General features: G+C 39.1%; 1 protein-coding gene across 1 annotated transcript; it reads right to left on the bottom strand.

Moving 5' to 3' along the window:
- LOC137587517 (receptor activity-modifying protein 3-like) lies at positions 1-26,736 on the bottom strand. Its single transcript, XM_068303968.1, has 4 exons — positions 26,467-26,736; positions 8,434-8,463; positions 8,165-8,324; positions 1-2,486 (listed from the first exon to the last, which is right to left on the bottom strand). The coding sequence occupies exons 1-4, from the start codon at positions 26,519-26,521 to the stop codon at positions 2,231-2,233; spliced, it is 501 nt and encodes a 166-aa protein (XP_068160069.1). The 5' UTR covers positions 26,522-26,736; the 3' UTR covers positions 1-2,230.
- Positions 26,737-27,612: the final 876 nt, after the last annotated feature.

The raw sequence follows: 27,612 nt of genomic DNA, 5'->3' as shown, positions 1-27,612 counted from the left end.
TTAGCAAGGATTAGTTTTATGGTGTGTTATAGCTTTTAACAGGCTGCGATGCATTATCAAAACATACTCAATGATGCTTCATACAAAATAGCTTATCTCATTACCCCCATATGCACTCTGGATGTACAGCACAGCAGTTTACTTAATATTTTCAATGAAGGCAGAACATTCAAAAATAAATAGTAATGCATCAAAAATTGTCAAAACAAATCTTTCAGATACCTCTCAGTAGTCTACTGTATGCATTTGGCAAAGTAATCTTTGGCTAGTCAAACACAAAAAATAAGCATGTTTATCAGACTGACTACAGAAACATATCAAGTGTTTATTGTTTGTGTATGAACTTGTTCTTGTAATGAAGGGCAAGCAGATGTTTGACAGACATTTATTTCAGGTACATTTGCTGGGTTTCCACATACAACAGTGTACAGTGCGCCCTCGCGACTTCACCTCATCACGGATTTTTGGTAGGCAGTCACATGATACCATACATGCATTCTATTGGCTGACGGCATCCGGAAGTGCGCTCAGTTCCGTGAGTCTCAGACTGCGTGAGACACAAAAGTGCTTTAAACAGTCGATAAAAGTGTGGGAAAAGGTAATACAGATAGAAGGTGGTTTAATATCAGTATGGGGAGGGTTCATAAATGTTTTAATTACCGTAAATAATACGATAAATAGTTTGTTGCTCTATCTCGAAATTCATTTATTGCATGTGGTTCCTGGAACGCAATAACCGCAAAGAACGAGGGCGCACTGTACTGGCGATGCTTTGGTTGATAATGAAAAAGCAACACTTGCTTTATTTTTGCCCCATGGCAGTGAGGACTGTCTCAAAAAAAAGACGAGGTTCAATCTTTAAATCAAACCTTTCACACGTGAACTCACGTCCAATCATCAGTGTGTGTCACTTGTTTGATTAACAATAGGGTGTAATGCAGATACAGTAGACAGCACAGACAGAGAGTATACTGTACAGCGTGAGGTCTCAATGTGAGTTCATGGTTTCTGTTTCTGTTGAGAGCTCCTCTTTGTGAGTATTAACACCATATCCAACAGAATCCAATAAGTTACACCGTGACAGAAAGAAATTGAAGTCCCAAAATCAAGCGATCATCGTGCTGCCTTGTCTTTGGGTTGTACACCAGCGTGTCCTCTCCAGTTGTGACAAGTCATCATGCAGATTCGTGTGAAAGTATTTAGCACATCCTCTAGGGGCATCATTCCAATAACAGTTCGGTCACTGCTTCTGGTCCTTGGCGAAGGCTTTGGCCTTAAACAGTAATCTGACAAGCATCCCCCACGTCAACAGTCTGAATTGATGAGCTTTAGACACTACAACTTTTGACTGATCATCCCACTGATCATTTAATCAAATATGTGGTTACCTCAAATGAGAAAAGTCTTTGTCTCTTGAAGGAATGGCTGCCAGTCATGGAAATTTCCTTTCTTGTCCTCACCAAGATTAGCTTAAATAATGGAGTTGAGAGAAAACAGCCATCAATATGTGACAAAATATATTCACCAGCAACTCTATGTCTCATAAATAATGTGTATTATGCGTTCAGTCCCAACTGGTATGAATGTGATGGTTTGTGATTTTACGAGATTATTCCATGCCGATTTTTTGTCAGCTATAGTTACGTCCCTGGAGTCACTACTATTTTCCAGGCAATGACAGTGACTACAGCAAGTACAGTGTCTAACAATCCACAAATTCTTTTTACAGTTTGGTGTTCGATGTGATATAGTGTTTGAATTAGCTCAAGAGATGCTGATATTTCTTTGTTTTTTTGTTTTTTTGTTTTACCTTTGGACATAGCCGGACTAGCTGTTTCCTCTTTCGTCCAGTCTTTATGCTAAGCTAAGCAAACCAGCTACCAGCTCCAACAGCATACAAAATTTACTGTGCAACAAGCGAATGTGTAGAATTTATAAAATTCTACATGTACGCAGAAACAATTATTGTACTATTGAACATGATGAATCATAACAAGAACTTTGTACAATTACACGTAATATATTAAAATATGAAACATGGTGTTACTTTGCACTGTCAGGCACAACTTACTTTGTGCCATCATGAGGTTTATTAACACTTGGGGGTAATTTGACGAACTGAAGCAAAGAGTTACAAGTTTTGTGCACTCCTTTGAACAGTATAGATTTAGTGGAACTTTAATTCAATCTTCCCCGTATCGACTCCACCTGCTACAATTTTCTTCCGCTCCTAAACCAGGATATCGCTCCTCTTGCTACACCAGACTACCAGGGCGATCATCGCCAGGGTGAGAAAAACAGGAATGAGAATCAGGATGGTTAGCGTGTCATCTGGTGGATCCACCCACTCCACTTGCTGAGTCGTGCAGTTGGCGAAAAAGTGCTTGTGTATGCGGATGATGTAGCCCTCTACCAGCGGATTGGGCCAGTAGCAGTGCACGGTCTGGGACTTGGCCTCCGTGCAGAGGGTGAAGAGGTGGTACTCACTGGGGAGCAAAACAGGATAAAGAGAAAAGAGAGATTAGAAGTAAATCTCTACTGAGATCTGCTTTAACAGAGGCATTCTTTATTTTGTTCTTGAGCGAAAGCAACCCTTTAATACGGCACAAAACGTTTAGCAAGTGTTAAAGCACTGGAGGCTCTGAAACTAATCCATCATTGTGACTGGTAATATAACACCTTTCACGTTTAACCTGACTGCTTTCCTCTCTGTCACCAGGCATTCAGTGCTGTTCGCTGCTTTCACTGAACAAAGAGCTAACACAGTTCAAGCGGAAACGTTTTCAACAGGCCAACAGCAAAAAAGTAAATATGTTGTAAATATGACAAAATATGTTCCTTAACATCAAGATAAATGCATAAATGAAATTGCATGCATTTTAGACTTAAATGCATTATTGTGCATGCATTATTGCATGAACAATAATAATATTGTGCATGCACAATAATAATGCATTAAAGTGCAAAAAAAAAAATTTTAATTATTGTGCTGCTTTACAATCCTTCCAAACACTGCTTTCAAATTGTAAAATAAAAATCAGTCAGTTGTTTACTTTCTCGTGGCTCATATCCGCAATTTTCCCTGAGTCCATTCAACTGAAATACTGAATATAAATAAATAAAATACAGTACAAAAATCTATGGCACACAGACAAAACAATACTTCCTTCAAAGAGACATCATGTCTTGTAGAAACAAATGTAAAAATTTAAGTGAATTTAAAACTGAAAATACGTTACTGTTGTGTGATGCTCACTTGTTTGAGGCTGACCCTGATATTTGATGGTGTGTCATCGTTCGTACAAGTTCATGATTTCCTCAGCTCAGAGCCTGAGCTGAGGAAATCCTCAGGATTGAGTAAAAGTGTTTATCAGACAGATGGCTCCTGTGTGATGTTTTGTTCAGCTTCATCAGAGAGAACAATTGTTCATAAAGGTATGTGCCAAACATAAAGAGCGTCGGAGCAGTTTGGATGCGCAGCTGGGGAATTGTGTCGGGGATGAAACGTGCAAACTTAGCAGAAGACACACAGGTTTACCATTTAGCTCTTTGAACATGAACCCTGCTCCCACCTGGCGTGAAACCCTCTGCTCTCAGCGTCCACCTTTCTTTTAGCCATTTTTGAGGGGAGCAGCTACATTCAACCTCCACCCTGACTGCTGATAAACATCGATCCATCCATTGTCATGACCGCTTCATCTGCTGTCACATGTCAAGGGAAGCTGTGGCCTATCCCAGCTGGTTTAGGGCATGAGATGGGGGAAACTCCGGCCAAGTGCACCGCAGAGCCACACAGAGACACAGACAACCACGCACACACTTGTTCCTATGATCAATTTGGGACCGGTCAATTAACCTGAAGCGTGTTTTTGGAGGTGGGAGGAAGCCGAAAAACCCGGAGAGAACCCAGGCAGACACGGAGAACATACAAACTCCACACGGAGCGGGAGGTGAACCCTGAACCGCCTTGCTGTGCGGCGACAGCACTACACACTGCGCCATTGTGCCGCCCTGCTGATAAACATTCATTCATTCATTTTCTGCCGCTTTATCCGCCGTAGTGGGTCACAGGGAGCTGGAGCCTATCTAGCTGGCATAGGGCGTGAGGCATTAAAACCCAAAACCCACTTGCTGCGCTGCAGTGACTTTCACTACCGCTGCATTGGCCTGCGGGCTGGTTGTACTAGTAATTAAAAGTCATCCTGCGGACCATAAATAATTCGCCACGGGCCAGATCTAGCCTGCGGGCCTTGACTTTGACATATGTGGAAGAGAGCTTCAGTTATTTCGTCTTTGTGCGCACCCACGCTGGTTGCAAAAGTGAAGATGAAACGTCTTGTTAACATCTTTTTGACTGAAAGCTTTATCCACTCTGTGATTATTAAAACTACAAAGAGGGCACAGCATTCATGCATTTCAGTATTGCTACCATCACAACACAGTGACTACTGTGAAGATGAAACTGATTATAGAGCAGGATCTAAATATGGCACATTGACGTGAATTATTGGCAGTGTTACACATTTAAAATGTATATTTTATAGAAAAAATACTATTTAAAATTAACATGTGACTTGCAAGTGACATGTATGGTATTATGAAAAAAGTGCTGTATTTATTCATCACACTTTTTATAGAAAAAGCCATTATGTCATTTCATAAATCAGTCTGCGTCAACCAAAAATGTGAGCAGCACACTGAAGGTACCAACTGGCGCCAAAGTGAAGCCATTGTTCAAGAACACTATGCTTAAGTGCTGTGATTCATGCTATATAAACACTGCAAGCTGTTGGTGAAAAGTACATTGTGTGGATGCTGCTTACAGGTATGGTGAAGTACATTAGGGGAAAAAAGCACCGCATGCCACTGATAAGAAATGTTTTACTGATAAAAGCTTCCTCTTAAATCTGAACTCAGCAGTAATGTATGATTAGGCCAGCAAGAACTTCAGCGTGTTACGCATGTTAATCATGGAAAAACAGGCAAAAGCTAAAGAAAGATAAGTTCTTATGCCATTGCCAAGAGATTAAAAATAGAGGTAATATTTGGGGGTGTCAAAAAATAAGAGGAGAGAGAAAAATAAATTGATATTTTGTCTGATACTTTATCCCAGATGCAGCTAACACGTTTTCATCAACATCCAAAAAATACTTAATGATAGTTTGATCTGGTTCAAAGTGGAATACAGCTGACACCCCCTCTGCCTCTGTATCACACAAAATACGCACACATCGGACACACAATAGCATATTGAATACTGCCACTGTGTATCTATTAAATTACTTGAAAAATCCAATTTGCAATTGGAAAAAAAAATTGCATTTTGTAACACTATGACTTACATCATAAAAACAAAATAGTGTATACAGAATCTTTCTTTCAGCCCCTCGTACCCTCGTGTGATTTGAACCACTGTGCAACATAACTCATTTAAAATGGTGCTTGCTCAACTAAATGATCAATTAGCTGTGATTGGTAGTATGAGGAATAGGCTGTGGCTTCTGAAAATGGCTTTAGGGCAGCATCTGGTGCTCACAGACACACACCATAATAGTGAATGGTGTGCATTAACTATTTAGACCATCGACACTGTTCAAACATTAAGGCATGCACCTCCTGCAGCTGTAAACTGCTTAGGTTCGAAAATCGATATGTTAGTAATGGTAAATTACTGATGGGTGTAAGTGCACACTGAGAGAGAGAAAAAGAGGCGGGGGGGGGGGGTATTGCAGCGTTCATTTGTCAAATAGAGGAAGTCTTGTAAGGGTCACCACTACTTTAAACATGAGGCCCACCTCATTCCAAGCTCAGTCCTTCTCACCAGCCTCTGGTTCTTCCTGTGCTTCCACTCTTTACCCTTCTTCACCTCCAGCTGAGAATATCTGTGTAACCTCCACCGTCATGTTAAGTTATACACAAAGTTCCCAAAGGAATAACTTTTCTCATGAGAGGCCAGTCGCTCTTTGCTTCCTACTGTGTGACTATGTCAGTCACATTAGATTAATGCCAGACAAGAACTGGTTGAGGCTGGTTCTGACTCTTATAAATCCATAGAAACTCATGATGTGAGAACCATGGTCAGATCAGCATCAGGTTCAGAACACATATTTGAAGTACTACTGAATAAATTGTATTCCTTGGTTGTGTTTATGCTAAATAATACGAGAGTGGAGGTCTGAGAGAAAAGTGGACTCATTATAATAACTGTGCATATTTACACCTCCAGCACATGAGGAGAGACAAGTGGAGGAGAGACAAGCTCCAATCTTTAAGCCTTAAGCAGGGTCCCACTACGTTCAATGATTTGTTTGGTCATTTGAAGATAGACCTCTAGTATTCAAGTAATTTTCTTTTTCTTTTTTTTTTACCACAAACCATTGCAGGTTAACTAGCAGTTGACTTGCAAGTCAGAAAAACAATGATCTGAATGACCCTAAAATACTCCAAAAAGATAAAGAAAACATTCGGGTTTTACAGGTTTATCACTATCAGTGAAACCAGTGATACGCTAGAAGCCATGTGGTTGATTAATCCAACAACACTGACGTTTATACCTACAACCATGCTGGGTTATGGTATTTTTTGCACTATTTTCATGTCCATCCGTCCATGAACATCAATTCACAAAAGACATAAGGCTTCATTCATTCACTCACACCATGGACCCTAAGCTATGTCTGTCTTCTGATGACATTCTTGACCTCGACATCTAGCCTTGACACGTGTGATAGCCAGACCAATAGCTGACACTCAGTCATTGTCAGAATGCGGGCATCAGCTGTTAACTGGCCTCCCAGATGTTTACCCTGATCATTGTTACTGCAGACCACCACATGGCTCCATGTGTTCCTCTGACATTGGACTGTCCTTGTAGTTATTTCTATCTAGACAGCTTTCCTTCGTCTCACATTTTCCCTTCCTTCAACTGCTGAGCGCTGTAATAAATCAGTGACACAATATCTGTGTAAAACATTGTGTTAATAGAAAACAGCATGAAGCTCCAACAGATTTTCCTGGAAAGATATAGTAGTGAAAAAGAGCACAGCTGGATGAAGACAGTGGTTCTCAGAATCTTCAGTATTTTTTTCTTGAAACTCTGTAACTCTGTGTTACTATTCTAGCATTAAAATTATACTCCTGTGTGTGTGTTATGCTGCCTTAGACCGGTCTCGTGGCCCTGGATCCCACCCCTTCTGGCTCTGTGGTTAAAGAAAAAAAGGGCAAAGGTGAGAGAGAGGAATGAGGTGAAACTGGGATAGAGATAGATGTGGATGGGTGGTCTGGGCTCAGATGTTTCTTGAAAACAGCTCTGCTGTTGGGAAGCAGAAATGGAATTGTTCTCCCAATCATACCAGCTGGATAACACCAGAGATGGATTTCCTTTCTTCTGATCTTTCGGGGCAGCATCAGCTTGAGAACAACTTAAACAAATATTGTATTCAAGGAAGGCAAAGCATGACTTGAGAAAAGAGCAATAAAAAAAAGAAAAGAAAAACATAAAAATCATGAAATATCATGAAACACTTTCAGTTCCCAGGTGTTAGATAGCTTTCACTACATACTGCTGCTTGTAAAAAATATTACACGTGTACATCAGAGTTACTCAATTAGCCTCATTTTCCTCATTCACCATATTTGCTTTTCAGTCATTGTCAGATAATATCTGCACCAGGTCACTCGTATTAAGAGAAATTACATTTATCACATCCTGCTTTCAAAAGATTTCTCTGGAATATCTACGATTAATTTTAGGATGAAAGGCAGAATTTAGGGTCTCTAATATGAGGGGAGGGATTCATTTTCTCTTTTGTGATCCAACATATTTTAAGATACAATTGAACAGAAATTTTCTTTAGAACATGAATAAGTATGAGCAATGTTTGGTGCTGCTGATAATCCCGTTTGTGGGGTATACATAATCAAACAAGGACTTCTAAAGGGTGTGCAGCTGAGCTGATTATGTATGTCAAGGGGTGATGGAGAAAAATGGTTAGCCATAAAAACGACATTATTCAGATACAATCAGATCGGAACAGATAGTTCATTGCCAGAAATAAAGGTGTAAACAGTTCCAAATGAAATATTCAAGAGGTTTATCACCATAACTATTCATCAGAACTATTTGCACAGCTGTTCAACAAAATAAGAGCACATACTGACGTACCTGATGAAGTATGTGAGGTTACACCAATACTGTGGATCTATGAGACCCATGTCTCTCTTGAAGTCATCTCCACAGGCCTCCACCTCCCACTGCAGGCGGGACTCGTTGCAGTGTTTTCTCAACCAGGGGGTAGTGGGCTCTATGTGGAAGCTGTCTGCAGCTGAGAGGTGACAAAGAACAGGAGAGGGTTCCTGTGTGCTACTTAAGATGGATGGATGGAGGGATGGATGGGTGGGTGGATGGATGGATGGACGGATGGATATTCTTACCTAACAACCCTCTCATCATCCAGGCGTTGACTGTAAAGAAACCAAACCATAAGTTTAGAGATGATACATTTGGTCATGATTAGCCTGCATGCTAAACCCTCAAATGTAAATTTGCAGTTTGCAGAGATGACAATCACATAATCATAATGAACTCCTCGGTCTTTCTTTCCTAATTGACCCCACAGCATTTCAGATAACAAATCAGATAATGTCCAAGAGCCCAATTCAAATCTCTTCATCTAGTCTGTTATGTTGCTGCTAATTCAATATCCCCATTAGTCATGTTTCATATTCAAAACTATGTAAATCACATGGGCACAGGGATCACTTAAGGTAATTAGGAAGCACTTTGTCAGCAGATTTTGCTTCATGGATGAGTGAACAGAAGAAGGAACAGCATCGTGGAAATCTTAGATGAGAAGCAATCCTTGTCTGGTCCAGAGTCACTTGACTTGGACTTTAGTGTTAAATCTGATCACCAAAGACTTTTGTGACTCAGTGTGACCATCAACATAAATGACTTCTCTCTTTTTGGATGTTTATGCCAACATCGGGTATACCAGCTTTAGACTAACATCATTCCCAGTAAATTAGTGATGTTTGTTGAAAAAGGCTTAATAATCATCAGGTAGATACCAATACCGTTTGTCTGGTCCTGCGGAAATTCTCTCATGTCTTCAGGCAACTGGCTAACATCCATAAAATGCATGCAAACACAACTGAAGGCTGCAAAAAAGTCAACTTGAATGTGTGATCATCGTCAAAACTGAATCAAACCATTGCTTGTTACATGCAATGTTTTTGCTCATTTCCATGTTGGTTAGAGGGAGAACGGCTGTACTCTGATCCAAACAGCCACATGGCAGCTCATTGTTACAGCAGCAGAGCATCACGAATGACTGAAGCTAAACATGCTGCTGCACAGGAAGGTGTATCTCCTTTTGAAGCGCCACGCTTACAAAGCACAGTCAGTTTGAAAGACGCCCTGCAGGACAAAGACTGTTACCAAGTTAGCATGCTAAATATAGAGACTTTCCTCTTTGAGGATGTTTTGAGGTGGCGTGTTTGTGATGTGATCAGATTATTTCACATGGTGCTTGTGTCTTTCATAGTTAGAACAAAGCATTTGAGTCATTTATGTTTTGAGTTTTCTGTGTGTGTGTGGGGGGGGGGGTTCAACCTCACACCGTTAGAAAATAAATGTAAAGGAAAATGGTTTACAGGTATTTTGTGTTGAAGGGAAAACGTAAGATTTCCCCTTCAACACAAAATTGCTCAAATATTCACCTTAATTTAAAGGTTAATATTCTATCAATCTTTAAACATTAAAGAGGGATGTCTGTGTAGGGTTCTCTTAAGGATTAAAGAGGGATGGAAATCCTCCTAAATTATGACAGAATTCTAATAAATGAGTCAGCAAAATGTCAGTGAATACAGGCCTGAAAACTTCCCCTCATTATAAGTAGGGGGTTTATCTTCATACTTGGATGGAAAAAGCTTTCCTTTTTCCCTTCAAATGTTCTCATCTAGTTCTACTCCTGTTAGTAATTTACATTTCCCCAAACGCCTTGGAAAATCTTCATAAATCACACGGGAACGTACTGCACTAAACATTAAGTATACAGACATCCTGTCAGTGAGTTTCAACAAAAAGGGAGAAAGCTAGTAGAAGCTCCCTGCTATAGAATAAAAAGATGATAGGGATGTCTCACACAATCCGTTTCCAGTGAAAGGGGCTCTGGAGGTGACAGCCGAGTCACCCCCAGCTTTATCAGACAGGACTGAGGGGAGTGAGAGACCGCTAACAACACTGTCTGAGATGTTTGCTTTTTTTTTTTTTTTGCTATCCCAAGGCATTAAATCCACTTCCTGTCACTCTTTAAAAGGTCATCGGAGAAATTTAGAGACACATTGACAGAAAGTCATTTCGTAAGACTTTTTTTTTGATGCGTTCAGAGCTAAAAGAAAAAAGTAGTAGCCCTGTGCTTGTGTGTATAATTCAATCCATCAAATCAAATATTACGGTATTATTACCCAGCACTTTGAAAGTTGTGTGCCTTTAAAACTTGGCTTTCAGCCTTTTAGTTCCCATGGGTCTCTTCTTCTTTTTCATTCCTCCTCACAATGAGCCTCATGCAGGGAAGTCCAAATATAAAATATTGTGCTTAACATCCAACATGAATATATCTTGAGTGCCTCAGCTCCTGCCCAGGCATCAGCTAAATCAATTAGCCCACCTGTGCCCTTTGGTCCGTGTGGGACCGCATTAAAGGACAATAACAAGACATTTACAGTTATTGCTGGGCGTAACAGTTTCCACGTCATCTGGTTGTTTATAAAGAGAAAGAAAAATGTACTCGTTTCTCATGATGTCGTACAATCAAGTTCACACATTTACACTCCATAGATCCTTGTCAGATCTTTCTGTTTCCCCTAAATCATCCAGATTTTTTTTAACTCTCCTCTATGTGGGAGTAAAGATTAAGAAGCTCACATTTTTTAACGGTGCAGTTGTCCATAAAGAGTAAACTGGAATCAGTCATTCATTTAGCTGTGTCAGCAGAACATTAATAACACATATGGTACAATAAAATATAAAACAAACCAAATAATTATGAAATGAGTATATTGTCTTTCAAACATCTAACTTGTTTTCTTGCTTGTGAATAATCTTCCAATCATGTGTTTTTAGAGCGCTTTACATTTTATAGTCTTTTATAACCAACCTATTTAAAAATGGCTGCTTGCATAAATTACAGAAGAGAACTGAATCTCCTTCAAACTGAGAGAAGCAGACACATCAGCAGTGATTGAACATGTTAGAGAGGTCAGGTTAATTTATAGGCTGCCTCAGTCCTGCCAGGACGGGAATTATAGAAGCTTGTTGCATCTGTAATCCTGGTAGATGACGGTTTGCCAAACCAAAAGCACTGCGTATTTAAAAAGAATCCTCCTCCACTCCAGAGGAAAGAACAAATTTTCCAAGCAGCATTAACTGATTTCATTTCATTATTTTATTTTATATATTTATGTATGTGTTTATTTATTTATGTATTAATTTATTTATTATTTTTGCTAGTGGAACAAGCTCTAAACAGAACCCCAACATTAACAATCTTATCGTCACCTTGTAAAACTGTCAATAACAAGCTGTCATAACAGACATGGAGCAACATTAGCATTCATTCAGAGACATTTGGCCACCTGATGAATTTGAAGTAATTAGAAGGAGTTTATTTGCAATTTTATTGTCAAAAAATTTGTAATGCTTCATAAATCTCCATGTGAATCATCCTCCAGTCTGGATGAGTTAATAAATCCCACCATGTCGGTGGTGAAAGTGATGACAGCAGTCAGAAACACTTCATATAACATATTAAAGTCACAATGTGTTGTCATTATGTTTTATTTTGGGGTTTTTTTATACATATTAAACAAATATAATGAGTAAATTGAACTGAGCTGTTATGAGGAGAATGTTTTTAAGATATTACAGCTAACTGTTGCTTCATATTTCAATGAAAAGTAAAGTGATGGCAATCATCCCATAACGAAGAGAATAAGTGAGTTTATTTCCCTGTCAATAAACTGCTCTACGCCCTAAACTCATTCTTATTTAGATATCAGTCATCATTGAATCCTATGAAAATAGGACTTTTTGGCTCCTTAGCAGAAAAATGCATCATGGAATTAAACTATTTGCTAACTGTGTAGTTCACTGAAAAACGTTCTCTGCCACAAGAAGTAACACGATGGTAAAACAGCCCTGATTTGGATCTTAAACCCATACCTACTTACAAATTTTCAGGCCGTAAGGCACAAACTAAAAAAAAACGACTACTTTCACAGCCAGTCATCAAGTTATTTTTGAAGTTTTGAAGTTTCTATACAGAATGTGTGTAGTGTGTTTTATGGTCTAGAGAAGAGTTTTTCTTAGCCGGTCGTGAAAGAGTGAATGCCATCACCAATAACCTGTCAGGGCAACAACAGTCTTCTATCTCCTCTAGATTGAAGTGGTTATTTTTTCTTTCTGTTTGTTGAAGATGTTGTTTTGCAGTAACTTGATGTGAAAGCAACTTTTGAACCGAGTGATCTGAGCTGTGTCAGAAACATGACTGAAAATCTGTGTTCTCCAACTGGCTTTTTTGGTTTCTTTGACAACATCAAAGACTTAGAAAGTAGTTTTGCATTAATTACTGCCAGCCTCTCATTATTTTATTTTATTTTTTTTAATTTTGGTGTGTGAATGTTAACTAATTGTAGAATGTTTCATGAACCACACATGGATGGATGGCTTATGTGCATAGTATCCATTCTGCAGCTATACTTGAGTGAGTCTTCCTCACTGAGGATCACAGAGCTGCAGATGATAAGAAGCAACAGGATGGGCAGCACAGCAGGGACAAGAAACACTCACACGGCTACGCTAATAAAGCCTTTCCTTACAACTGTGTGTGTATTGGTCATGGATCAAGGCCAGCTTTTCATGACATAGTCAATCAATTATGACAAAGAAAAAAGAAAGCAATTACATGTAAGCATCAAAGCTTTATTTAAAAAATATCACAGTCCAGGCAGGGTACCTTACAGGAAAATTAACATTTTAATAGCTTATAGAAAAAGTTTCACTAAGGCTTCAAATTAAATTGTACATTAAAGCCTCTTGGCAAAGGAATGCTGTAATTTGAAAGTACACTGAAGCAGTGATTTAGAATGAACATAGTTTTTTATAACACAACTAAAGGACAAACAACCTGCCTCTTTTTCTTTTCTTTTAATTTGTTTTGTGATGTGCTGTGTCAGGGGGGATTATTCATATTGCAGGGAACTTGTTACATTCTCTGCATGTAGGGGTTGAAATTAGCATTCTGACAGACTGCAGTTATTATATTCGGTTCCAAAAACATTTTCCACTTAAGCAGAATATTTGCAGCTATATGAGCAATAATGACATTGCAACAACAGTCTTCTACATTCAATTAAAGCTGTATTAAAATTATTTTAAACTTCATTCATGGAGGCCAACAGAGCTATATTAAAGTAGGAGAGAATTAAATCAGAGTAGGGGTAGATGACAGGTTGTCAGGAGAATATCCGCTCAGCTGGCCACACCTCCATGTGTCACCCCCTGATAGGTTGATGAGATAAATATAAATGAGGGGAAAGAGGAGATGAAAGAAAGTCTGAATTTATAGAGTTATCCATTCAGTTTTAAAGCACACACACACACACACACACACACACACACACACACGCGCGCGCACACACACACATGACAAAGTTTATTTAAGAACCTCTATTTGATTTCAGGTCTGCCTCATCACCGAGTTCTGGCGACCAATGCAGTGATCCAATTTAACTAGAGGAAATGTTTGGAAGTGGCTCTACTTTTTCAGCAAATTGAAACTGATTTCTGATATTATAAAATGATTCCATAGTTTAAGATAATGTGATAAATGATGCACCTCTAACAGGATATGAATGTCTTGTCTGACTCTTTATCTTTGCCTACAGGGACAATATGTCTTCTGTCCAAAATTCAATTTCAGACAGTGACAGTAAAATGATTCAGACGTCAGTGTGTGTGTGTGTGTGTGTGTGTGTGTGTGTGTGTGTGTGTGTGTGTGTGTGTGTGTGTGTGTGTGTGTGTGTGTGTGTGTGTGTGTGTGTGTGTGTGTGTGTGTGTGCTTCTTCCTGTAGCACTGCTTCCTATTCATTCTACGCAGACAAACAGACCAAAGAACCAAAATGTAGCAGAGATCTGTACGTGCAGGGAGACCTCATCCTATTTTCTCTCGCTCCTCCTTTTGTAAGCTCGCTGACACCTATCCCATGATTACAGGATTACAGGAAACATTTAGTTACATTAAGTAAAATACATTTAAGCAAAGCAAATACATTAATAAACTGTGTGACGAACTTTGGACTGATTAACAACAGATAAATGTGTGTAACAGATCTAGCACCATCATGTAAAGACACCAGTAGTGATGACTGTTTTATTAACTGTGATCAAACCGAGGATGTGTGAAGTGATTCAGTCAAACGCAGTATGTCAGATTAAATCTGAAGCTCGTTCTCATCTGCGAATGAAACCCTGACACCCTCTCAGCTCTCTGGAGAGATCCTGGACTTTGAATATCACTGAAGGCTCAGTTTTCAATCTGAATCAATGAGAAAAACGTCTGCTTAGCTTTCATCTTTAATGCCATCGAAACAGAGTGGACTGAAGGAATAGAAAAGAATCGATACCTGCTCCTATTTAATTTTTTTTTTTTATGGCAGTATGGCAGAGATCAAACAAAAGATAGACAATAATAAAACAAATTAAAGAACCTACAGCAACATATACGAAATGAAAACAATTATTTCACCAATATAGTTAAGAACATTTCAACACAATCTTCTTTTTACAAGGGTAAAACTCTTCTCAGTTTCATTTTCCCCTTTCATTTTCAAATAAATAAACAGCTCTGCTAACACTGACTGAGGTTATCCGCCTCGGGTCACTGAGGCAGATAACCAAAGACGAGCCATCTTTCAGGCCACATTTTCACTCTGACAAACAGAAAACCTTTTAAGTAAACGCAGCAGAATCAGGGCTGACGTGAATGTCAGGTGCAGAGGAATGTAAGCAGGCCTGTAAAGACCAATTTAACATCTGAAAAAATGCCTCACGAGGCATGTGAATGCATCATTACCACTGCAGAGCTCATTGAAGCCTCAACATCATTACCTTCCTCAAATTAAAGCTGATGAACAAACAAAATCAGATGATTGGGAGCCTCAGACACATTAGCTGAAGTGTTTGCCGGATTCTCGCAGTCAAACAGAGGATGTCGCTACTTATCCGCACCTCCTCCACCAGGAGGAAGTTTATTTTATCTTTAGCTGAAAAGGATGCTGACATGGAGGTAGGAATTTTCCATCAATTTTATGCTATGAAGAAATACTAATCCAAAAACTGTAGTTCATTTGTACCCTTGTTTTTTTTAACTTGTGATACTTTTGCTGCATGGCGTATAAAAAACAATGTGTTAACGCTTAAGTTATGTTGAAATAAGGTAAGAATGTCTTTCAGGTTAAAAGAAAAATAAAACTCAACACTGATTGTACTAGCTTCCCAAAGCGTTTGACCTTCAAGCATTAATAACCCTTTGACTGACAGTGATTGTCTGTCACTCATCCTTGTTATCAGCTGAGCTCTCTGACAGGAAAATGGATGACCTCACGGTAAAGGTCCACCATAAGTGGCCCCCACAGTGTCCTCATCTGCCATAATAACAAGGAGAGGATGTTGTTGTGATAGAAACATTGACCTGGCCAGGTCACGTTAGGTCACCCAACAACACTGCATATCGTGGCAACAGCGGATATCTGTGGTTCTGAGTTCAAACAAGAGAGGAGAAGGCAAACTGCTAGCAAACTTACTGACAAGATTCTTCCTCCTGTCGTGAACCACGGCACCATGAACAGCACGAAAAACAATCTCGACTCAGAGCCAGACCCGGCTCAGTCTGACAAACTGGTATCGTTCTCATCTGATGGTAAACCAGTATAGTCGATATATAGTCTGTACGGTCCCTGCTGCAGCGTGGGGGTTGATTCACATGCACAGGTTATGACAGCATAATTATTTTTCTGTATTGTAAAAGATGACTGACATCATCATCATGTTTTTAACCTGCAACATACAACACACAATTAACAGATAGAGTGTTATCTAGAAAAAGCATTAGTATTCATTCGAGTCATGATTGATTACCTGTTTTTTTAAGTGTTTTTTTTTTTCTGTTGTAAATTTTTCATGAAACATGTAAATTAAAGGTTTCATGTGAATCAGTGATACACTATTGTGTTGTCTGTATCCTATTTAAAGTCAAGACTCTTTGTCCTTCTAAATAGTTTCTGCTTTAACTTTGAAACATCATGAACATTTTATATACCTGTACAATCTGTGGAAGAAATATGTCCAGTGAAGGTTTCAAATGTTCAACGTTGTTTTTAAAAATGCCCACTGCCACAGGGGAGAAATAGATCTACCAGACACACATATAGACTTTTCAAAAATGAAAACTTCTCAACGTGGTTTTGTTATTTCACTAAAGGTTGAAAAGAGAGAGCAGATCACATCTATTAACTGCCATGTGATTTTTCATCCACTAGCGCATGTGTCTGCAGAATTAAAGATAAAATTAAATGAATAAATCAGAATCTCTGTAGATAAGAGAGATGTTAAGACAAAAAATACAGCTTGAAGAAATATGAGTTATGGTAATTAAAAAAGTGAAAATCCTGCTAGGAAATATGAAATTCTTGCTTTTTAATGAAGGCTGTGCCAAAACTAGAGTAAGGAATGAAACCACAATGGAAAAATCCCTTCTTTGCTTAAAGTTCTTGATATAGTCTGGAGGACTCTCCCTTCTCTCTTGCCTGAGAAGTATCAAGGCTGTTTCTATGGAAGATTCCATGCACGGGGATCAACAGGGTCAAGGAGGGGAGAGGTTAAGAAGAGACTGGAGAATGATACAGATGTGCAAGATAGAGGGGAACTCTGGGTACTTGGCAAACAAAAGCAGGAAGAGAAGGAAGAGGAGAGGTGGGGGCACTGGATGACCATGACAAAGACAGACAGAAATAAAATGCCAGTGGCAAAAAAAAAAAAAGACAACTATCCATTATTTGGGACTTTCAGTACAGGAATGCTTTCTATTTAAACCTTTCTGGGCCATCTGGAGGGTGGTCACAGCTCAGGTGTTTGAGGAGGTCAACTTATGATTGCATGGATGGTGTTTGGCATCACATTTTGACCGAATGCAATACATCATGAAGAGCTTGTGGGACAAAAATGCAGTCCATTTACAATGTGGAGAGGAAAATTACAGCCACGCTTCAGCAGAATGTGTCCCCATGGAGCAAATCCATCTATGAGCTATCATGCTTGCTTGTGGGAGAGCTGGAGCTGCTGCACTGAGAATTTCATGAACATTTTGTCAGTAGTGGAAGATTTAAATGAAACCATCTCATTAAAGGTTTTTAGGATTTGTGAAAATGCGTGTTTGTTGTGCATAAACCGTTACACAATGAGGCAGGGTGTTCGTGACAGATAAAGATAGAGGTGAGTCGACAGAGTCAGCACACTTTATGGATTCCTAACAGTTATTTTTAACGGATGAAAGGAAAAAAAGAACTTCAGATCGAGTTTTCATCTGTATTCTTACCACATATGTTGCCCAGGTTGAGGGTTTGATTGTAAAACAGCCAACAGGAACCTAAAGCCACTTCACATCTTCTCTTTCTCTGCGCAAACCACAAAAACGAGCTCCACTGGAAGGCTTTAGCCCAACAAACACCAAACATTTGTTGTTTGAATTAACATTAAGGCACACATTAATTATCTTCTCAATCCCGAAAAACATGAAATGCTTCTGGCACAAGTAAATGTTATGGCTACACAACAAAGACAAACTATAAATTTAGAGATTCACATGCAATGGGCCGATTACTCCTGCCTGATAAACAAGTTGTATGAATACAAGCTTTTTCACTTTGATATTGATGTTGTGTCTGCAAGAAATTTTCCTTTTCCTTATGAGTCAGAATGACATATACAACCAATCCACTTTTGTTAAATATAATGTATTTTTCAAACAAAGCAGTTTCCCCTGCAGTAATATAACCCCCCACGCAGCTGATCAATAATGAATATGTCAAGTTGTTCTCGTCATTAATCACAAGCCCTTGGCACAAGCTGTGTGATAAAAGCCAGAGTGCAGCAGAGGAATGCATTATCACTCCAGCATTGGCTACGATCCTATTAAAGAAGTGATGCACACACAAATGGACAGATTAATAGAAAGACACATGGAGGTGGAAACCAAAAGAATTTGATATAACACATAAGGGCTTGGCCGAATCATTCACATCGAGTTACAAAAGTCATTTAGAAAATGCTCTGATTCAGAGGTGAGACCTATCATACTCCCAGTAAATGTCAAAATCCATTCGGTATGTAATCACAGATGAATTACAACTGCCAAATGAGCAAATGAGGAACAACATGTAACCATTTTTCCTAAACAGATTAAAGGAACAAGAAGGCTAACAAGGCGTTGTTTCTGTCAGTTGTTGAAGTTCTAAAGACTTTGGCCTTGAAGGCAGTCGGGACCGTGCCAACCAGCTGCTCGTCTGAGACACAAAAGGGCAAAAACGACGACAGCATGGGAAGAGGGAGTAAAGCAAGTAGTGATAAATTCAAGTTCAACATTGCATCGGAGACAGGGAGGACAGACAGGAGAATTTCAACCAATTTAAGAGCTTCACAACATGCAACACCTCAGTGAACCACAACACAGTAGAGCCCAATTATACAGAGTATCACTATCAGCTGATTTGTATTCGCTAAATACAAATCAAAATGCAACTCAGGCTAATTTGGCTGGTTGCTTCCTCTGTAATGATCTAGCGATGGCAATGTATGAATAACTACACAAACTGATTCCTGCAGGAGTACTTACAGTAAATTGATGCTAAAATACACAAACCATAAAACTGTCATTCTTGTCAAATTTGATAATATATATTTTACTTTATTACACAGTTCATTACTATTTTTTTCATCATTTTATTTATTTTATCCCATATATTCTTCTACCGTGTAAAAATCTGGCACCCTATATTACCCATGATGCCATGCCAGTGCTTCTAATGAAGCCGTGGCTGAAGAGGAGCTACACAGGTATGATGATGATTCAGCTAATCAAACCACACCGGTAATAAACTTGTAACCCGGTAATAAACCCAGCTACAGCTAACATAACCATTGATTAGACAACTGTGAATCCTGTTTACTAAGTACTGCAAAAACACAGTTTGACTCTCTCCTTTGGCAAAGAGAAAAAACAATTAATCAATTTTTGTAAGCACCATCCTGAAATAACTTTCATGCAGTCCCTGAGTAATGCATTACTGCCAACTAAATAAACCGGTTCAGATGATGGTGAGCAAATTTTAATAAAGGGCAAAGGAACTCTAACATCTGTTTTTGAGATGAAGAGGCTGCTTGAAATGTTAATTAAATGCCAATCTCTGCATTGATCCACACGGGTAGTTAATTACTGCCTAACAGGCTGTTGAAATCATGCACCTGGAGATGTTGTATAATTTACCCGTTCAGGCCATCCGACTGTTTTTGTTGTCAGTCAAATAACAAATTCCACCACTGGAGATATGATCTTGTTCTAAATCAGCAGCACAAATAAACTGGAGCTACATGATCCAAAAAAAAATGAGAAGGAGTTTTAGCATAACTGTCTTACTTCAGCAAGTATTCAGTTCTACAGTGACCAGAATGAAGGGGACACGACAGACAAATATTCACTGTGGGTGATGGATGGTGAGCTTGATGGTGAGCTTGATGGTGATGTTTTGAACACTCTCATTTTAAAACAGGAGATAAAAGTGGATTTCTGTTTGTGGCTCATATTGGCAATAAAAAGTTAAAAAATATATACCTTATTTGATTGAAGAGAGCTGGAGAAGGCCAGCTCTCTCCCTCAAACACACACTTCTGTCCTGTATCCGTGGACTTGCATTCTGAACAGCAGCCCTCAGCATGTGAGTGGGGTCTTTGGGTGCAGGGAAGAATCATGACACATTGTTCATTTGCATATTAGACACATAATAAAGCCTTGGTATAAAAATCACAGCTTCCTTCATTTCCATGTAATTTCAGGAAAAATAACTAACAACTACTTTAAATTGTTAATTTTGCCTGACCACTTGAACATTTTTCTTTAGTTGAATGAAATTAGTTCTGCTCATTACTTCTAATCATGAGCAAAAATTAGTCAATGATCTTTTTGTTAAGTAATTCCAGTCTGTCATCTGTCATTATTTCAGTCTTCAGGTTTGGTTTTCAGTGGCACACTCAGTCTAATGGCCCTCTCTCCCATTTGCTCTCAGGTGAGATTGAAAATCTGCTGGCCTTTGACAGACGTCCTCTCTGTCAGCTCCGTTGCTCCTTAGAGGAGCCAGAACACCAGATAATCCTGTTCCTGCTTCTTCAAAATATTCATTTGTTTTATTTGCATCATTCATACTTACAAAAAAACAACAATTGTTGCTCTATTATTATTTCTATTTTGCTGATTATTCAATTGATTTTTTTTCTTTGAAAAATTGTCATGAAAATGACTTATAATTTGTTGCATTTGTACAGTTTGTGTCAGAATGACTGACACTTTCAAATCAGGAGCAGTCATTCAGAATATGAGTTATAGTGGTTAGAAATTACTAAATAGTAGTGCTATCAGAAGATTTTAAAAATTAATCTAATTAATTACAGGATTTGTAATTAATTAAGTACAGTAATCACATTTTAATGTCAATCTTTATCTGCTAAAGGCCCACAAATAAAGAATTTGAATTCTAGGACATTACACAATTGTAGTGCATGACTAATCCATAGAATGCACCTAGAAGAGAAGATTTAAAATACACATTTCTATTGGTTAAGTGGGCTTTATAAATAAAATTCAAAAGAAAAAAGGTCAAGCACATCAGCAAAACATTTCTCAAAAATGCAATACAAATACAATAAAATAAAATAAATAAAATTCAGAAATAAAATAAGGCTGAGTCTCAAAAAGACACATAAGCAGACTCTCAATCAAAATGAATACTAAAGCTGATTCAATACAGCAATTCAAAATGAATAGTATAACAGGCCTCTAAATAAGCCAACATCAATAGCAAGATGCCAACAAGCCAGTAGTTCTTAACCTTGCTGGAGGTGCCAAACCCTGCCAGTTTCATATGCTCACTCACCAAACCCTTCTTTGGTTAAAAAAATAAAATAAAATAATTTATTTTTTTCAAATTTAAGGCAGACGTATATGTTTTAATGGTGTATTTAATGAATTGTACATTAATGTCACATTTTTCACAGAAAACCAAGATAGTGCATTAATTCACATGAAATGACCGACCTGCAAATCTGTGTGACTTCTGCTGTTGTAATTGAGAGACCAGTTCAGATATGAGTGGTTTCACCTAGGCAAGTGCTACTCTGGTGTCATTTTCACAGCAAAGTCTGTTTCTTTTGTTTTCCACGCAGCTTAAGGAAGTGTTCCTTTATTTTTGCCAGTGCCACACTAGAGTTCCTCAACTTGACATTGCAAATCGTGCAGAACGCTGACTCCCATCACGTTCTGTTATACAGTACATGTAAATTCACGTTGCACATATTCGTCCGACCACTTTCTTTTTTTGCTCAACATAGTTACTATGAATTAAAATATTAACAAAGCAATCCGATGACGTACCCTCATGACAGGCATAAATCAACTACTGAGTGCGCAAAATCCCCTGTAGCACAGGTAGGCTAATCGATGTAGCGTGATCACCTGCAGCCAGTGATGGCTAAGAGGGGGGGCGGGGTTCATCACGAATTGACACGATGTGTCAAACGTACACAGTGATTTGTGTATGTAACACCCGAGTGGGCTTGCCTCGCTCTCCTGTGTCGCGTCCATCTCTGTTATCAGTCACTCTGCTATTGACTAGTGGCGCAGGTACAAAGTGACGTACCACTGCAGCCTACGGGTCCCTCAATGGGCCAAATTTAAAATTCTTGCGCATTGACTTGCCACTCATGATTAATTGCGTTAATTTTTATAGCGCATTAATTTGCAGCGTAATTTATCTGATTAACACGTTAAACTGACAGCCCTACTAAATAGCTGTGGTGAGCAATCAGAACCAGCAAGACCTTCTCTGCTGGCCTAATCATACTCAGAAAAGTACATTTAATTATTTCTGTAAATATGTTTAAAAATAAATTCTCTACGGTCTATTCTCTCTCCGTCATATAATAGCCACCTGGTTGTGCTGCTTCCACGGCTGTACATTATGGTAGAGTTTTAAACCAATCATATTTCAGCTAGCTCGTGTTGTCAGGTTGCATGAAATCTGCCTAAAGCCTTCAGAATCAACACAGCAGGCTTTTGCGTGCTGTAGCGGACGCAGTTAGTGGAGAAAGCCGATCAGATCTCAATTCTGCAACATCAAGGTCACTGTGGGATAAAGCATTTTATGCTTATTTTAATAATTTTTGGTCATTTTATTTTGTTAACAATAAATCAAAGGTAATGAAATAAAATGACAAAAACTACTAAAAATTTTAAAAATCCATTTTGTTCATCTACATTTCAATCGTCACTTCAATCGTAGCTCAGCTAACGTTTTTGATTGTTAAGCTGTTGCATGTTCTCAAAAACAAAAGCAAACAATCTGTTTTATTTTTAATGAACAGTTTGTTTCGTTATCCTCTTCTGGTGTCTTATACAGTATATAACAGCGACAACGCACAGTTTATGGAACAAACTTGTTTGAACTAACATTGCGTACTTTTAATGGACTTTTAAAAATTTGTTGGCTAATCTCTTAAAATCACCTTTTATGTTCGAGTTTCTACAGTATCTGTGATCATAGTTTTTTTATCCAAATTGTGAATGCTTAAAAGTAAGCATTGCTTGCCTGGCCTTTACAAAGGTGATGAAATATGTGTAAGCGTGCTTCTGTATGAATTTGTGATCCCTGGTGTCCTATTGATGGTATTATGAGGTGCATTCATTTATGCAATAAAAAGTAGGATGCCTGTGAAGGCCTGGATGAGAAATGCACGCCCCACCGCTGCTTAATAGGCACCTATAAAGTGTAAAAGCGCTCTGTGGTCTGTGGAACACATGCTGTGTCAGCAGGGCCTCAGCATTAGGTTATGACATGAGCAGGACAGATGAAGTTAAAACCCCTCCTGCTGCATGAATCATTAACCGGCAACTAAAATATTTATACTGCTTTTAAACAGCTTGTGCTACACTTGTGTGATGGGTAATGACAGGATTCTGAATGTCAGGTCTACAGGTGCATAATGGCAGAATAAACCATGTACAATCATGTGGACTAAATCATTTATATCTGTATATCTACCAGTTTCTTTGCCTAGCGTAGCTGCACTGGTGTGCTGGCCAGAGCTCCACATCCCGTGTCTGTGCCTTCCAGGAGATACGAGTCCTGATATCAATAAGCTCTGCAGACGACTGGCTTCACTCCAGCGACTAGGAGGAAAATAACAGTTGGGTCCAAAGACACACCCGTCTGCAGAGCAGGCTGAATGTATCCACCATCTTTGACCAGCTAAACAACAATGGAAAGTTTTTTTTCTCATCTCAGGACCGTTTCCCAGACTTTACCCATGAAATTCATTCATCTGCTGTCTTTATACCATCATATGGTCATACAAATCTTTGGAAAGGATGAAAACTACACAATATATTTCAAGATTATTTTCTAGACCACAGATTCAATCAGTGAAACATGGTTTACCTGTTCCACTGTCCACACCAAGGAAGAAGAGTCGCCATGTTTCTATTTGTTTCTGGTTTAGAGTCAGTAAAGATCTAAGCCGGAAAATCTAAAGCAACCAATCACAGAGCAGAGATTGCTTGCCAAAAGTTGAATGTGTTCTATAGCCTCTGATTTTTCAGAGACTCTCAACCAGTAAGTATTTGTATTCACAGGAAAATCAACCATTTGGAAACTATTTGTATTGAATGCCTGCGGAGGTGCACGTGTCACATTATTGTATGGTAATTATTTCTCATTTTCAAATTAATTTATATTAAATGTCTCCCCCTGTAGATATTTGAAGGTGGAAGGCAGTGACCCAATAACATCAAGCTGCTTCTGATTCCAGCTGACATGTGGGTGACAGGCAGCTTACCAGTTCTTCACAGGACAAAGGTCTGCATAGAGCGGGATGTGATAACCACCACACAACCGTGTAATATAAAAGATTTAACACAGATCCAGACCAGAGACTCCAGTATTATCCCCAGGTTCAACCCACTGTGTTTCGTTTAAGACCTGCTGCATTAAACAAAACATTGATTTTGGTTGAAGACCAATCTCACCAAACTTCTCACCCCCGTTAACCGTCTGACTCCGTTATGACTGAGGAACTTCAGTATTTATTATTTTGTTGTCCGCTGTGAGTTCTTGGATATTACTAGATCCATTAGTTTACAACAGCCTGTGTCTGCTCTAAAGGAAAACTGCAGCCATTGTCCACATTTAGTATCATATAAAACAACATACTGCTTATTGTAACTGTACAGTTTGTTGCTGTTTATTTTTCAAATGTGAACTTCCACCAATGACACTGTTGCACAGAATTTGTGCAAAGACAGAATCAGCCATTTCCCTGATGTCATTCGCTTTGAATTGTGAACTGGATGTCATTTCCTTCCTGGAACGCAGGTTATAAACACCACGAGCAGGAACATCTAAGCGCGTGGACGCAGATGTGAATAGATATAAGCTCCACACACTTATATCTAATTATAGGCCTGTGGGTATCATTTTCTAGTAACATTTTGCTTTACAAGAAGATTTTTTTTTCAGATGGCAGCACAACAGAAGACCCTCAAGGCATGTGTGTTTGCTGAGAGAATGTATGAGGAGCCTGTAGGGCTGAGCACATGTTCACAGCCATCGCTCACTGCAGATGGAGGCTTGGTATTCTAGTTTCTACTTCATCACCATGTCGGTCTCGGACTCTAAGCAACGAATCCGAATGACTGCCTTTAATGGCTTTTATTTCATTTTTCATTGACACCGCTGCATCTTGAAGGGAAACTATTTTGCACTTGAAGTGAGCTATTGCAGGAAACCACTGCTACTCTTCAGAGCATGGAAATACAGTATATATCTCCCATCATCTTAATAGCAGCAGCTGCAGTGAACTCACGCCATTATCCATTTTTGGATGATCAAGACCGATAAGGGTCAGTTTGATCAAACGTCTTTTTTCTCCTGTTTTCCATTACACTACAAAAATAAGCTAAAATCTGATAATAAAGCTTGCTTTCAGACGGAACCCTTTAAGCCATTTCTCAGCTTGTCGTCATAATGCTGGAGGGCCACAGCTGTTGAATGGCAGAGATCCAGGAGCGTCTAGGCTGAAGGTCTTAGTCGGATGTCGACCACATCCTTCTCCCTGCTATACGATTAACTATTTAAAATTCAAAAAGGATTTCCTTAAGTGTGTTGGGTCTGTGCTTTTGTCATCTGTCGATCCTCTGGTTTACCACTCCAGAGATGACAGGTGAGTAGTGGCAGTCCTCCACTGATAAATCCTGAGTCTCAGGTCTCTGTGAACCACTCAACTTGAATTTTAAATCCTGTATCCCCTGGCTGGTGGGTCTATGTGGAAGGAAGCCCGGTGTGTTCAATCAGAGTCATACCGAACATCAGCTCTCGAGAACACTCGCCCTACTTCACCAGCTCCTCCTGCTGTAAACCAGCTCAGCATGTGAACTCCTCTTCATCACTGAGTCACACTGTTCTTTCTGCCCTGCTGTGCTGCTATAGAACATGATTGGGCAAATTCATGCTTTGACATATTTCAATCAATACAAGGTATCACTCCAGCATCAGTGCAGAACGGGACATGTCCAAAGCTTCAGCACAAGGTGACAACAACCGTTAAACTCATGTGAATCATGAAGGCATTGAATTCATCCGTCACTTCTTTGCAACGCATGAAGCAAAATTTCATACATGATTTCATCAGTGTAGCACCAGTTAATGAGCCAGATCCAGAAATTCCCATTGGCCATGAATATAGGTCAGGTCTGTCCAGTGGGGCGTGATGGCATGGCGCAGCACTGCATATCCTGGTCCTGATACTTCTTAGCAATCCTAATTATGCACACTTAGCAACCTGACACACTCAGGCAGCACTGAGGGGTACATAATGTGATGAAAGCATGGTATACAATTTTAAGTAAAGTACACTGGAGCATTTAATTCTACACTCTGATCCCCCCCACCCACCCTAATATTCTAGATAAGCACAGTAATAAAACATTTTAAATAACAAAATTCACCAGAACTTGGGTTAGTGTGCTGTTCAAGTGGAGGGTTTCATCTGTTGACCTATAAAACATAAGAAAAATCAGTCTTACTTACCCAAAATCCCAACAACAAAAAGTTTCAGTACAGCCAAGACATTTGTATCCATCATGCTGTGAGAATCCAGTCGGACTTTGATTGAAATCTCAGCTGCAGCTCCGTGGAAATGTCACGTTACATTTGAAGCGAACCATTGTTATATTTCATCCAAAACGAGTGAGTCCAAGTTCCGTCATAGTGCCAGGAGTCAACGCAGAGAGATCAGGAGGAAAGGCGACAGAAGATCGGATCCCAGCGCTCAATTCAAGACTGTGCTCCTGATGGTCTCGGCCGTCTGGAGTCAGAACTCAGGACCAGCCACACTGTCCTGCATCATCCGTGGGAGGAGGGGGGAGGACGACAGAGGGAGGAGGGAGGATGGGGGTTCTGAGGCAAAGCGGCTTATATTTACTGAATAATTGTACCGACTCTTCATTTGCATGATTGTGAGATATGAGACTATGGAGGAAAGTAGAACAGCTGGAAAGAATCTAGCATATACAGATGGTCACAAAGTTGATTTTTCAAACCAATTTTTATTCTATTTCTAATTCTAACAAACCTCTGAACGCACAATGAAGTTGTCGGGTGAAGTTATACATACAACAAAACATAATCTGTGATGTTTTTGTTTTTGTTGTTGTTGTTTTTTAATTGTTCCGGAAAACAACAATCCATATGTAATTAACTTAATCTGGACGCAAGCGATCGGTCTGCAGTCGTTAGAACGATTCTGATATTTATTCTTGAAGTCTGTAGCAACACTGACCTCAAGTGGTTTCCTGCTGGAACTGCACCTAAATAGGAACCGACTGGATTCAGCACAGAAAATCTCCAGTGTAACTTTACTAAAACACCTCAGATTAAAGGATCAAATTTAATAAAACCCCTGGGTTCTGTTTCAGTTTTAATTTATTTAAATTAAATTAATTTATCAAGCTGTTGACTTCTTTTAAATGTTTGAAGGCACCTCACTGAGGCTTCATTAGCACTGAATGAGACTTTCTGGAACTACATATCCTGATGTTTTTGAGAGGCTACGTGAGTACTGGTATATATGAAATCACCTCTCCCCTATTTTGATCTTTGTAACAATTAGACTTTCATAATTAAATATCAGTATGAGTAGATGTGGAGGAGATTTGTGGACAAGTACAATATGAT

The sequence above is a fragment of the Antennarius striatus genome, chromosome 20 (assembly GCF_040054535.1).
Source record: "Antennarius striatus isolate MH-2024 chromosome 20, ASM4005453v1, whole genome shotgun sequence".
NCBI classification, from domain to species: domain Eukaryota; kingdom Metazoa; phylum Chordata; class Actinopteri; order Lophiiformes; family Antennariidae; genus Antennarius; species Antennarius striatus.
This window is presented reverse-complemented; position numbering and strand designations above follow the sequence as displayed.

What these genes read in the sequence shown, in the direction of transcription:
- LOC137587517 (XM_068303968.1), bottom strand. Translation starts at nt 26,521, where the DNA reads ATGATGGATACAAATGTCTTGGCTGTACTGAAACTTTTTGTTGTTGGG. An exon ending in TTTTGTTGTTGGGATTTTGG is followed by an intron (nt 8,464 to 26,466) that starts GTAAGTAAGACT and finishes GTTTCTTTACAG; the next exon opens with TCAACGCCTGGATGATGAGA. An exon ending in GATGATGAGAGGGTTGTTAG is followed by an intron (nt 8,325 to 8,433) that starts GTAAGAATATCC and finishes GTCACCTCTCAG; the next exon opens with CTGCAGACAGCTTCCACATA.